Source organism: Podarcis vaucheri, assembly GCF_965113315.1.
Source record: "Podarcis vaucheri genome assembly, chromosome: 13".
NCBI classification, from domain to species: Eukaryota; Metazoa; Chordata; class Lepidosauria; order Squamata; family Lacertidae; genus Podarcis; species Podarcis vaucheri.
The window spans coordinates 36,027,469-36,041,507 of NC_138751.1; the positions used below are offsets into that span (position 1 = coordinate 36,027,469).

General features: G+C 46.6%; 1 protein-coding gene across 2 annotated transcripts in view; it reads left to right on the plus strand.

The window, feature by feature from the left end:
* Positions 1-2,309: 2,309 nt before the first annotated feature.
* Positions 2,310-14,039, plus strand: part of KAT7 (lysine acetyltransferase 7) — a 28,017-nt gene continuing 16,287 nt past the window's right edge. The window contains exons 1-8 of one of the 2 annotated variants that reach the window (XM_082194376.1): positions 2,310-3,038; positions 6,539-6,686; positions 7,457-7,633; positions 8,492-8,731; positions 8,849-8,931; positions 10,394-10,483; positions 11,939-12,037; positions 13,446-13,574. In XM_082194376.1, coding sequence (XP_082050502.1) covers positions 3,024-3,038; positions 6,539-6,686; positions 7,457-7,633; positions 8,492-8,731; positions 8,849-8,931; positions 10,394-10,483; positions 11,939-12,037; positions 13,446-13,574 — 981 coding nt within the window. In that variant the 5' untranslated portion in view covers positions 2,310-3,023. The remainder of the gene's footprint in view (positions 3,039-6,538; positions 6,687-7,456; positions 7,634-8,491; positions 8,732-8,848; positions 8,932-10,393; positions 10,484-11,938; positions 12,038-13,445; positions 13,575-14,039) is intronic. The other variant, XM_082194377.1, reaches the window with a different exon arrangement.

Consider the following 14,039-nt stretch of genomic DNA (forward strand, 5'->3'; position numbering starts at 1 on the left):
GTCCAAGTGCAAGAACACTGACGTTCGCATCCCACCGCCCAACTGGCTGACACTTTCACACCAAACAAGCTCGGAGCATTTAGCTCCCTTTGGGGGTTGAACCACCATAAATTTAGCATTTGCATTTTTTAACTGCTTATGTCTGCATCTGGCTTTAACAAGTTTCCAGGTTTTAAGAGGCATAAATTCAACTTGTTGATAAGTTGTATGCCTACTTAAGGCAGTGGGGAGCTCACCCGTGGGTATGAGTAAGCTATTTATCAGTAGCACTAAGACAAGATAGGCTACAGATAGCTTGGATTTCAATATCAAAACTCTACTCATACTTAATTACAACACTATTACTAAATTCCAACCTTATTACCTGTTATTGTAATCTAGTTGTATTCAGAAACCTGGATATAGGATACACTGACTAGACCCACAAAGCATCTCAAACAGACTTACTATGCCACTGTCTTGAGTGCCACAAAGACTTTTTTTATTCTGCTTTGATTTTAATCTGTAAACCTCCTGCTGTGGCAATTTTTTTTTAAAGTGACACAGTTGTTTATGCCCCTCCCATGCACTGTTTTTTCTGTTTATGTATCGTGTTTTTTAAACTGCAAAAAAACCGAGATTTTAAAATCGACATCACCTCAGGGACCCATTTGGGGCTAAAAAGATGGGGGTAGAAATGTTGTGTGTTTGGTTGGTTTCCCCCCTTTATTTGAAGCTTTGAGCCAAATGCAACAACAGGGTATCTCATAGGGTATCTGAGTAACATGAATGTGTTACCATAAAGCAGCAATGCTGCAGCAAGCAAAGGCTCCAGCAGCTCAGTCAGCTGCTTGTGGCTGGAAAGCCAGACAGGATGTTTGTGACTGTTGCCATGGAAACAAAGGGGCAGTCCATTCTGTACTGAGCACCGGATGTTAGCTCAGTGTGTGTGTCATATGACCCGTACTGGAAGTACATGGGTGGAGTTTCTTCTTGCTGTTGTCGAGTGCAGACGTGTTTCTCTGTACTGATATGAGAGACAGAAATAAAAGATGTAAATAGTTTTCTGTCTGCTTCTTTCCCCTCCTGGGGGACACCAAAGGGGAGAGAGGATGAACGGTGTGTTCCTCTCACACATCTGAGATGAATCGCCGGGACCTCGCCTGCTTATCAGCAGAGTGGAGACGCGCGGAGGTCGACAGGAATATCTGCCGGTGCCTACGCTGTGGCACATTCCTCTGACCCAGGCAGAATTCCAACAGAATGATGGTGACTGGGGTGGCCCCAAGCTTGTTTTATACACACAGGAGTTCTTTAATTCTTTCTTTACTGAGAAATTGCAAGAGAGATTCCCAGGGAGTCTCTGCTTGAGCTGAAACAAAGCTGTGGGGCATACATTCTACAGTATTGGCAAATAAAGGCACAATATCTCAGGGAACAGTAGGGATGGCTCAAGAGCGTTGGTTCTGTGAACTTCATCTGAACCTCTGAAATGAATAAGGCACTAGGAACTGAAAGTAAAGAACCTGGAACAAGCCTCAACTGCAGGGTAGTTGTGAGGACAAAGAACAGAAAGATCACCAAGCCGTACAACATACACACTATATTTGAAGCATCTCCTGACCCCCAGCACAAGGAATTCTGGGCACTGTAGTTTGTTAAGATTTGCTGAGAATTCTGACTACTGTGCCTAGAATTCTCTGAAAGAATGTGCTTAAAGATAAGTGTGCTTGCAACTGTAGTCTGATCCTAAACAGCTAGTTAAGAGTGCGTTGCTGATAATATTGAGATTGCAGTTTCGATCCCTGTATGCGACAGCTTCTTATTCCTGCGTTGCAGGGGGTAGGATTAGAACTAGATGATCCCCAGGGTTCCTTCTAAATTTTATGAAGACTCAGAATTAAGCACTGACCTATGCATAGCTACCTGGTGGTGGGAGAACCCACTTTAATGGGGCTACTTCCAACCAAACATGCTTAGGAACAGGCTACAAATCTCAAGTAAGGCTTACAATTCATATTACAGTAAAAGATTTGCATTCAGGCTTCTTAGATGTAAGCCCCACAGAACACAACGGTACTTCCTTTTGCATAAGCATGCATTCAGGTAGGGGCCTGCCAAACCTGTTCTTTATAAATGATACAAGGCACCATATTTAATAATGATTTGCGTTTTAGTTAATTGACATATGAATAAAGCAGTATCGTTTAGTTTAGATTATGCATGCTGCTATACCATTAGAAGACTTCTCTCTTACTGTAAGGTAAAAAGCAAGGTTTTTCAGAAAACTACGACCTGACACCCCCAACCCCCAATGTACTTTATTAACTTCTTTTTTAAAAAAATGCATCGCTCAATTAGTCAGAAGTTTTAAACTGATTAATCGACCTAATCAGTCAACGAGATGGAGCCTTAGATTCAGTAATTCAGCCCTTTGTAAGTTCTCCAACATCCCAAGAGTTACTGAAAGAGATAATCGTGCACCTTTTTCTTACACATGGGGGAAGCACCGCCTCCGTTGCCCAAAGTAAAGATGGTTCTTCCACCACGAAGAACGCAGGCTGGGCCCCTAACCAAAGATGGCGGATCCAGCATCGGGGCGAGTGCGAACCGCACTGCACTTGAGGTCGCTCGACCTCGAATGCAGGAAACCACCAACGGTGCCCACCTCAAACATGGCCGCCCCCGCTATAGCGAGTGGAGGAGCTACCCACAACCAAGATGGCCGCAGCACTTCACCGGCGACTGGTTCTCGGAGGCGCCAATCCCGACTCCAAGATGGCGGAGCGCCGTCGGCGTGAGGTGAGGTTTGTCTGCGTCACGTGACAGGCAGGACGGGGGTGTGTGTATCCCCGTCGTGTGTCCCGGCGGAAGAGTGAAGGGAGTCGGCTGAAAGGTCGCAGCTGGAGGGAAAGGGAAAACAAAGCGGCGCGGCCTAGCGCTGGAGAACCGGAGACACGCCAGTCACCACGGATACAGCCGGAGCCAACGCGGCGGCCGGGGCGCAGCCACCCTCGCTGCCTCCGCCGCCTCCTCCGCCGAGGATGTCGCGTAGGAAGGTGAGAGAGCGCAAACCGAGCCAAACCCCCTTCCCGTCTCCTCTCCTTTAGCTGCATAGACCGTCAGGCTCGAAAACCAGTTAAAAACGTAGGCCTTCAAGCCCCTGCTTCATCTCGCGTCTTGATTGGTCGCCGCTGCCTCCCGCCGCAACTTCTATGGCCATCTTCGCCATCAGTCAAGCGCAGCCCCCACCCTCAACGGTTATTTGTTTCCCTCCACCCTTTCGGTGATTGTTGTGTCCCGCCTCCTTCGGTTGCTCATTGGTTCCGGCGCTGAAATGCCATTGGCTGCTTTCCCTATCACTTCCTACTGGCGCGGTTTTCTTTTCCCCTCCTCCCCCGTCGCTCCTGTTCCCAACGACTTCATACTTGGCTAGGTGCCTTGGGAGCGGGTGTTGAAGTAGCTGCTGATTGGCCGGGCATTCTGGCCTGAATTGGCGTCCAGGGAGTCCCGCCCCTCTCTTCTTTCTCCGTTTCCCATTGGGGGACAGGGTCGCGTAAAGGTCCTCCTCCTCGCTGTTATGATTGGAGGAGAGGGAAAATGGCACAGAGGGTTCAAAACACAGCAAGCAAGATGGACTGGGCCATGGGGATGGGTAGCAGCCATGGCTATAGTTTTGTGCCTACTCGGGTGTAAGTCCCATGGAATTCAATAGGGGTTTCTTATAAGTAAATCTTCTTACAATCGGTCTGCATGTATAAAAGGATTGATCATTCTGGATGCAAATCCAAGTCGTTTTTTGCAACTATCCAGTTTTAAGTACAGATAGAATTAGTTTTATTTCAGGAGAGTAGGAACTTTACACATTTTTTAGAGGACTTTCCATAGTCTCTTGCAACAAAGGAAGGGAGGCTGCAACGTGAATGACAATTCACCAAGAGGTTTAATAATAGGACATGTTTCGTAGTAGCTGTATTTTGAATTGGGCTGCAGTCTTGGTTTTGAACCATCGAGTCTTTTAATTTGGGCAAGAACCAAGTTTTGCTACGTTGTACAGATCTAGCTTAAAAGAGCAGATTTCTAGCCCACAACATGTTAAGCATGCAGTTGTTTCTCACAAGGAGCCTGGAAGGCTCAAAGTTCCAATCTTCATATTGCTTTTTAAAATGTATTTCTTTTATGAGACACACACATGCATATACACCATGGGGGTTCACCCGATTCCTACCTGCTTAGCATTGCTGTAGCATCTGCTCCTTCCAGGTTGTTCAGTGATCTCATTAGTCTGTATATTAAAAAATTTATGTTTCACTAAAGGTTCACAGCAACAAAATATAACATTTAGCAGACCAGTTTTTTACTTGTGCAGATTGTCTTAAAGCAACGAGTAATAACCTCATTTCATGCAAGTGGAAAGGAGGAACAAATATTGGGGGAAAGGAAGTCATGGGGGGGAGAGAGAGAGAGAGAGAGAGAGAGAGAAGGGGTACTTTAGGCTCTGGTCCTGACCACATTTGTCTCCAGCTGCACCACCCACCATGCAGCTCCACAATATATTACCCCCAGGTAAATGTGGCCCTCAACAGAAAAAAGGTTGACTGCCCCAGACATAATCAGAAATGAATTGGGATGGCACCTGCAGCATTCGAAGACCCAGCTTCATATCTGTTTGGAGTGCTATATAAATGAAATCCTCATTCCCTGCAACTCTTGATTATTTTCTGCCCCTTCCTTGGTATCCCTCTTGTCTCACACACATCCTTACAAGTGGGGAAATAGAGTTGGAGGGGGGGGGAAAGTGGGAGGAATTACAATAAAAATTGGAAAGCATGATGGAGGAATTTGCTCTCATGGTCAAACTTAAGGTCCTGAAAGAATCGTGAGTCAGAGGAGGGCTATTCTTTATGGTTGTTCAGTCCTGCAGTGGAAGCCAAATTGAGATGTTTGCCTTTCCCTGCAGTGTGCTGGCTTGTATCACATGCTTGAGTCTCTTGTAGAGCCATCTGGTCTGCAGCACACCTGTGCACCAGGTGTGTTGCATAGAGTGCAGCACACTCTATGCAACACACCTGGTGTCTGCTCCTGCTCTGGCTACTGAATATATTGCACTAGCTGTGTGTGAGGTGGGGTGCTTTCTGCTTGTGTACATGGATGGTGTGCAACTCTTCCTTTCCCACTTACCCCCTATAGGTAGCAACAGAACAGATTTCCCTATCACTGCATTTCTGTCACCTGTTATATTTCTGCCTGCCCGAACCAGGCAGCAACTCTTGAATGTGTGGGAAGTGGCCGATGGGTGAACGGTCTTTCATCTGTTGCAATGTCGTGATCCTACAAAAAGAGAATTGTTTTGTGACAGGTTCAAAATTGATGCCAATAGTAGCAGACTGTGAGTTCAAGAGCCAAACTTGGCTACTCTTTCCTGCAGAGTAGAGAATAGGCTTCCATGCTTGTAGTAAAAGATGCACTGTGCTGGCAAAAAAGGAAAAAAGTTATCGGCTTTAGACTGGCTATTTAAAAGGAGCGGCAGCTGCTTCTACAAATACAATGTTTGTTTCAGACTTGAGGAAAGCTAGTCTGTGTAGTAGGTTTGGCCCTCCAGATGTTGTTGGAGTATAAATTCCATCCTGCCTAACTGTTGGCTGTGCTGGCCGGGGCTGATGGGCATTGGAGCCCATCTGAAGAGCAACAGGTTTCCCATCCTTGCTGCATAACTTTCAGTCTTAAGTGGATTGCTGTGTGCCCCTGGATGAATTGCTCAGCTATAGCTTTTGTTCCCTGGGTTTTGAGATCTCATCCCTGTTTGGTGGCAATTGCAAAAACAGACTTTTGCTCAGAGTGTGTTGAGTCCTGTGATGTGAAGATTGTGGTATACACAGACTGGGTGGAGTTGCCACTTTTTGTCCGGTCCTGTGTCTTTTTAACAACAGAAATCAAGGAGGTGAACCTTTACCACTACATATCTTTATGCTAGGAAGAAGAATTGCCTGCACACTTGCGGCTTGCTAATGCACTGTACCATATCCTCCCCTATTGTGTTGACTGAATGAGCCTGAGACTTGGGTTACAGGCACAGTATGCTTCTCCTCAGGCTGAAGGCTGTTTTGAAGTTATGGTCAGCATACAACAGAGCTCATTTCTTCTGATGGGATTGTTCCTGTTGCCTTCTAGATAAAGTTCTGGAGAGTTTGGTTTGACCTATGCAATCCCTCTTGACTGAAATTAGAGATCAGTACCATCACCGTGTCCCATTGCAATCCCATATACTAAATGAGCACTCACATATAGCTGTATGCACGGTCCGGACAGCAAGAGCACAGAGAGAAATATTCTTGTGGATGTGTGGAGATTCATCAGTGCTTTAACCTAAGCGTTTTGTTCCAATCCGTTGTAAGAGGTTTCTGTTTTGGCTTGGTATTTCTGCAAGCACAGTGCGCAATACTTACTAGTTTACGATATCCGTTTTTCTGAAACATTTTAGTTAGTGCTGCTCCTCAAGGAGTAGGACCCCAGATAAATGATACATGTTGCTTATGTGGCTGAGTCTTTGGCCTTTCAGAGGAACGCGGGCAGCAGTTCTGATGGAACCGAAGACTCCGATTTCTCCACGGACCCAGAGCATACAGACAGTTCAGAAAGTGACGGGACGCCACGCCAGTCTGCGCGTGTGACTCGCTCTTCCGCCAGGCTCAGCCAGAGCTCCCAAGGTAGAGCCTTTGAATGTTTGGTCTTAAGCCTTATCCTAAATGGCATGAGCTGTATAATAACCCTCCCCACCCCACTCCAAAATCACAGCCAAAATCTTAATTGGAGACATGTTAGCCCTTAGTCCTACCCACCCCTGAAGCCCTGTAAGCCATTGCACATTCTGCATTAACCACCTTGTGGACATGCAACAGGTCAGTCTGTAAGAGAATGACCTCTAAATAATAACACCTTTAAAACGAGCTTGAGCATCAAGTTGAGGATATTGATGGGTCAATAATTAGGATTCTGTCTCCCTGGAGGATTTCCAGACTTCTGTTTGGTGTATGCAAAGAAGCAGCAAGGAGAGGCATTGCAAATGTTGGGTATTCCAGTATTATTCCTATATTCCAGAGAGAGGCTGAGAGAGTGGCTCTGAGATCAGAGCTGAACCTGGGATTTGAACCCAGGATCTGCTCTCTCACATTTGTAACTAACATTCACTCTCATATACTCAAAATCTGAACTTGGGCATGGAGTAGTATCAGAAAGAAGTTTGCTGTTCTTTGCTCCTTAACTTATGCTTTTGAAAATCCTGGCTATATTAAAATTATTAAATCCTCAGAACGTATGTTGATGATGTTGGGAAGGCAGGCTGCACTGTGTCCTTCCATGCAGGGGGCAGATGTTTTTGCAGTGTGAGTGTTGCAAATGGTTTCTCCTAATGAAGCACTTGCGTGCGTGTGTGTGTGTGTTTCCCCACTTCCTTACCTCCCCATCCTCTTAAAACTAGATTCCAGCCCGGTTCGCAACCCACCATCATTTGGAGCAGAGGAGCCTGTTTATTCCACCCGGAGGGTAACCCGTAGCCAGCAGCAACCCACACCCGTGACTCCCAAGAAATATCCCCTTCGACAGACCCGCTCGTCAGGATCTGAAACGGAGCAAGTGGTTGACTTTTCAGATAGAGGTTTGTAAATGGCTGGGCAGGATGTAGAGTGACTAAAACTGGCACAGTCTGGGATCATGCTGAATTTCTTTCTATCATGTTCTTCATTGGATTTCTTTAGAACTTTTATGACTTCTAGGTTAGGTTGAGGGGCACTAGCTTAGCCAAGGCTGCTTTCGAAATACTAGTTGCTGTGTTGATCCCAAAGAGAGGGAAAGCACAGCTGAGATGATGCCCAGTTGTAATCGTCTTTTATCTGCCCCTCTGATTTCTTTCTCCATCTCAAGATCACCCTGGCAGTTTTGGTCAGGAGAGCAACAATACATTTCCTAGTACAGTACAGTCATACCTTGGGTTACAGCTGCTTCAGGTTGCATTTTTTCGGGTTACGCACCCGCCGAAACCCAAAAGTACCAGAACGGGTTACTTCCGGGTTTCAGCAGTCGCGCATGCGCAGAAGCGCCGCTGCAGGTTGCGAACGTGCATCCTGCACGGACCACATTCGCAACCCGAGCGTCCACTGTACAGTGGTACCTCGGGTTAAGTACTTAATTTGTTCCGGAGGTCCATTCTTAACCTGAAACGGTTCTTAACCTGAAGCCCCACTTTAGCTAATGGGGCCTCCTGCTGCCGTCGCGCCGCCAGAGCACGATTTCTGTTCTCATCCTGAAGCAAAGTTCTTAACCCGAGGTAATATTTCTGGGTTAGCGGAGTCTGTAACCTGAAGCATATGTAACCTGAAGCGTATGTAACCCGAGGTACCACTGTATTGCTTTTTTAGGCCTGGCATTTTGACCTACAAGGGATTCTGGGGAGGACTCCCCCCCTCCCCAGTTTATTGGGCTCTGCTCACTTTTGTAACGTTGTGACTCTACACAGACACTAAAAACGCCGCCGACCACGATGAGTCGCCACCCCGCACGCCGACTGGGAACGCCCCGTCTTCCGAGTCCGACATCGACATCTCCAGCCCCAACATGTCTCACGATGAGAGTATTGCCAAGGATATGTCCATGAAGGATTCGGGGAGTGACCTGTCCCATCGTCCCAAACGCCGCCGATTCCATGAGAGCTACAACTTCAACATGAAATGTCCGACGCCCGGCTGCAATTCTTTAGGTAGGGTGGAACCTTCCATGATCTGAGATTTCATTAGCGGACTCTCCTCTTCCCCAAATCCCCCACATGCCCTTTCTTGTTACCAGCCCTAAGGCGTGTTCCTTTGGCTCTCCACAGGACACCTGACGGGAAAACACGAGCGGCATTTCTCCATATCTGGATGCCCACTGTATCATAACCTTTCAGCGGACGAATGCAAGGTAATTTATTCTCTTGGAAGATGAGCTTGTGGCAGTGGAAAGAGATCAGTCAGGAGGAATGGCATGGAGAGCGGAGAGAATTACAGCGCAGTTCATCCCACCCACCGTCTCTCCTCTTTTCAGTGCTGCTTTGCAGGAGAGAAGCGGTGCTCAGTGTTTGGACACACAGCATGGCCGTGTAATGTGCAGCACAGCCTTTGCCAACTTGCTGACCTTCAGATGTTTTGGATTACCATTTCTATCAGCGGTGCTGGCTGGATCTGATGAGAGCTGTAGTCAAAACCATCTGGAGAGCCCAGGTTGTCAAAGACTGGTGTAGTTCCTCTCCTCTGAGCGTTGTGATTTCTGAAACAGAAACAAACTCGGGGACAAAATTCTCACGGGAAGCACACTATTTGAAGCATACGTAGGAATTTCTGTTCTCAGGCTTGTCCAAAAATCCAGCAAGCCTATAATTTGAGTTTTAAAATGGTTATTTGAAACTTGAATCGAACCCTTCGTTTGTAGGCTTTGGGTGAGTCTGTATGTTGGTATTCAAAATTTCAATTTACAAATTTCCTTTTTGTTTTGTTTTTCCAAGAATGTTAACATTTAAAAAAAAGATAGTATGCTGTTGAACACCAGCTGTTTGCAGCAAATGTCTCTCTGTGCATGATATTCAGAGTCTTTTTTGCACGTGACTAAGATTATTTACTAGGGACTCTGGTAGTACAGTAGTGCCTCGCAAGACTAAATTAATCCGTTCCGCGAGTCTCTTCGTCTTGCGGTTTTTTCGTCTTGCGAAGCATGGCTATTAGCGGCTTAGCGGCTATTAACGGCTTAGCGGCTTTAAGAAAAAGGAAACAAACTCGCAAGAACTTGCAAGACGTTTCGTCTTGCGAAGCAAGCCCATAGGGAAATTCGTCTTGCGGAACGACAAAAAACCGGAAAACTCTTTCGTCTTGTGAGGCATTCGTCTTGCAAGGTACCACTGTAACTGCTGAAATGAACTTGAGGTGGTAAAATGGGGCAGGGAGAGGTGATCAGATTTTCTCATATTGAATGCGTGTGTAGGAATTAGTTAAATTATTCTTTATTTTGTAAAATTCTACACTACAACTTCAGCCACCATGGTTCCCGGGGCAGAAGACAATGCAAAAATACAACAATGAAATCTAAAATTCCACCTGTACTTTGGGGCAGAAATTCCTGATGGAGCTGCGTAGCTTGAAGCTGGGCTTGAGCCCTGCCACTTCTCTTTTGAAATATCAAACCTTGTTTGGTCAATTGCAAATTGAGGGCTTATGGCTCCTTGAATGTTCCTTTCCTGCTTGCAAGCCTGAGAGATGCCTGGGCTCAGGGCCAACAGTACCTTAACTCCCTCATATTGTGGTTTTGGTTGGACTGTTCTTACATTATCTGAGCAAGAATTTGCATGGCGTGAGAAGGGAAGGATTGATACAATCTCTCTCTGGATTTCAAGGTGAGAGCGCAGAGCCGCGATAAACAAGTTGAGGACAGAATGCTGTCTCACCGACAAGATGATAACAACAGGCATGCTACCAGACATCAGGTACTTCCATCTTACATTTTTACTGTTGCACCTTTATCAAGTATGCACTGGCTTTGACACCCCAACAGGACCATCTTTTTTCTAGTGATCATTGACATCTCAGTTTCAGAAGACAGTTAAAAAAATAAAAAACCCAGAATCAAAAGCAGTTTTGTGTGGAAATTCTGTCTGAACCTGTGTCTACTTATCTTGCTGACCACATTTTCTGAGTAATCTAAAACTCGGGGGGTGGGGGACAGGGATGATTCATTCTTCATTTTTACCAAGAAAAGAATAAATGTGTTTGTTTCTAAAATAATTGAATATAACTTGCCCCGTGATAACTTGAGAAGAATTCATTCTTTGTGCCTTGTTCGTGGGATGTGGTTCTTTAGATTGAGTTTACTCTGTGTATGTTCATCCTTCAGCAGTAGCAATAGATATGTGTGAAACCCCACCAAGATCTATGGGCATAGGGCAGTATACAAATTTAATAAATAATAATACAGTGGTACCTCGGGTTACAAACACTTCGGGTTGCAAACACTTCAGGTTACAGACTCCGCTAACCCGGAAGTAGTACCTGGGGTTAAGAACTTTACCTCAGGATGAGAACAGAAATTGTGCTCTGGTGGCATGGTGGCAGCAGGAGGCCCCATTAGCTAAGTGGCGCTTCAGGTTAAGAATGGTTTCAGGTTAAGAACGGACCTCCAGAACGAATTAAGTTCGTAACCCGAGATACCACTGTAATATGTTTTGTATCCTTTCAATTGCCATACACTTCTCTGAAGGCAGTTCTCACAGTCATCTTGTATGTTGCCATGTGAGGGACATGTAAATAATCCCTGATATTTTTCAAGCACAGTCCCAAGTATACAAGGCTCCTGGTTTGATACCATCTTGCTATACCGGGATAAAACAGACATAATACAATGCAGTGTGGCAAGAGTCCTGTTCTCCCATCCAGCAATAGTGCCCAATGATCAGGCTCATGTTGGTTTGCAAGGGATGGTCTGGACTGTTTGACATGGAAGTGCAATAGACGAGCATCTAACTCCTGCAAAAGCCTTTACAGTGGTACCTCGGGTTAAGAACTTAACCCGAGGTCCGTTCTTAACCTGAAACTGTTCTTAACTTGAGGTACCACTTTAGCTAGTGGGAGCAAAGTATATGCTTGTGCCATATTGCATATGTGACATTCGGTGCCAGAAAGGTGTGGCCTATAGCCCAGAGTTGGGGAACCTGTGGCCCTCCGGGTTGCTGGACTCCAGCTCCCGTCAGCCCCAACCAGCACAGCTTGATGGTCCTGAATGATGGGGGTTGTAGTCCAGCAACACCTGGAGGGGGCACCGCGGCTTCCCATCTCTCTTGTAGCAGATGAAGCAATAGTTGGCCTGCTTTGGGGTCAGATGGCTCAGGATCCCGGGCAGGTTGCCGCCTCCTATGCATGTCCTGTGTTTGTCATCCCCTGTGTAGGCACCAACTGAAAGACAGCTAAGGTACAAAGAGAAAGTAGCGGAGATGAGGAAGAAGAGGAATGCTGGGCTGACTAAGGAGCAGAAGGAAAAGTACATGGTACAGAAGCTTTCTCTCTCTCTCTCTCTCTCTCTCTCTCTCTCTCTCTCTCTGAGGAGTGTGTGTTTGGCAGAATCAGGCCACCCTTAATGTCATGGCGTATTTCACACCCTGCATAGAGGGAATAGTTGATTTCTAACTGCATCTGATCCCAAGATTCTAGGTCATAGTGCTATACAGTAGAACCAAAACAAGAATAGGCAGCCATGAGCCTAAACACTCCTCCAGTTATTTTGATTCAGTTTGTGAATTCCAGCCTTGCTGCTTCCCATCCCTTCTTGCACACAGACCTTCGTGTCCTTTGGCCCTGCGCGAGGCCATAGTTGGGGTGGGGGGCTTATAGGCCACCCAGCCCAGCCCCCTGTGCCATGTAAGAAATTAAGTGCTGGAGCAACCTCATCCGGTTCCTGCCGAGCCTCTGCATTGACTGCCTCCAACAAGGGAGAGCCAACTGCCTCTCTAGGTAACTGGTTCCCTTCCTAAACTGTTCTTACCAATAGGATATTTCTCTTAATGTTCAATCAATATTTATTCTCTAAATCCACTGGACTTAGTCCTGCCCTTTTGGACAGTAGAGAACAAGCCTCTGCCCTCTTCTGTCGAACAGCCTTTCATGCAGTTGAAGAGTGCTTCTGTAGAGTTCCCCTCTATTCCCCCCCCCCGGGTTAAACATAGTTCCTTCAGCCTTCCATCATAGGAGTTGTGTTCCATACTATATCTGTTGCCTCCCAGTTCATTCGGTCTCCACTGAGTGGGAAAGCTGTAGCCCTCCAGATGTCGTGGAACTACAGCTCCCATCAGCCTCTGCCAGCTGAGCCAGTGGTCAGGAATGATGGAAGCTGTAGCCCCAACAACACAGAGGAGGGCTGCCCCTTATCCACAGGCTTCTTAAAATGTGGTACCTAGAACTGGATACAGTACAGTGCTACATTGGTTCTCAAACGGCTTGGCTCCCAAAGAAATCGGTTCCCAAACGCCGCAAACCCGGAAGAAAGTGTTCCTGTTTGCGAACGTTTTTTGGAAGCTGAATGTCCGACGCAGCTTCTGCTTGAGTGCAGGAAGCTCCTGCAGCCAATCAGAAGCTGCGCCTTGGTTTTTGAACCGTTTTGAGAGTCGAACGGACTCCCGGAACAGATTAAGTTTGACAGCCAAGATACTACTGTATACGCTTCATCTCTGTATTGATTCCTTGCTTCTGCACTCACAACAGCCCACAACTCTTCTTGTCCTTATAAGCAATCCTGCACGAAGCTTTCCAGGCTCCCTCGGCCTTCTGCTTCCCTCAGAGCAGGAGCCAGTATAATTTCACTGTCGAGCAAGAAAGGGCAGAGGGTGGAGGCTGAGGGGATCCACTTTCCCCAGGACAGGCAAACTATTTCTAAGAGATCATTTCTTCTGTTTGCTGTAGGAGCACCGGCAAACCTACGGCAACACCAGAGAGCCCCTTCTAGAGAATCTGACCAGTGAGTACGACCTCGAGTTATTCCGACGAGCGCAAGCAAGAGCCTCTGAGGATCTGGTAAGAGGACTGGGCTGGGTAAGATACACATTCTTCCACCTTCTAGGCTTGAAGTAAAACCATTTGTACTCTTTTTTTGTACTAAGCTGAGTGTGAATCACTTGTGACTCAGTTTGGACAGAATCAAACTTCTGAGCAAGGGGTGGGGAGAAGTGAGCAGAAAGAAGGGAAAGCATCTTGGCGTATCCTCAGAGTCTAGATTTGGGCGCCAGCAGTTGTGTATAAATAAATGGGCTCCTTCCCCAAAAGGGCTCAGAAATTCAACAATATGCATTGCATGGAGGGAGAAAACAGGGTACGGAGAATCTGAGGCAACTGTTACTGGAGGCATTTGGCAGTAGACCCTCACCAATCACGGCAGCTGCGAGGGGAGTACAGTTGGGCAGGGGGCAGAAGCTGAATCAACAGAATGGACAGAGAGAGCCATGTGGTGTAGAGAATTGTGGTGGTCTCTCTTGGTTCCTGAGCCTGCGGAGGATTGGA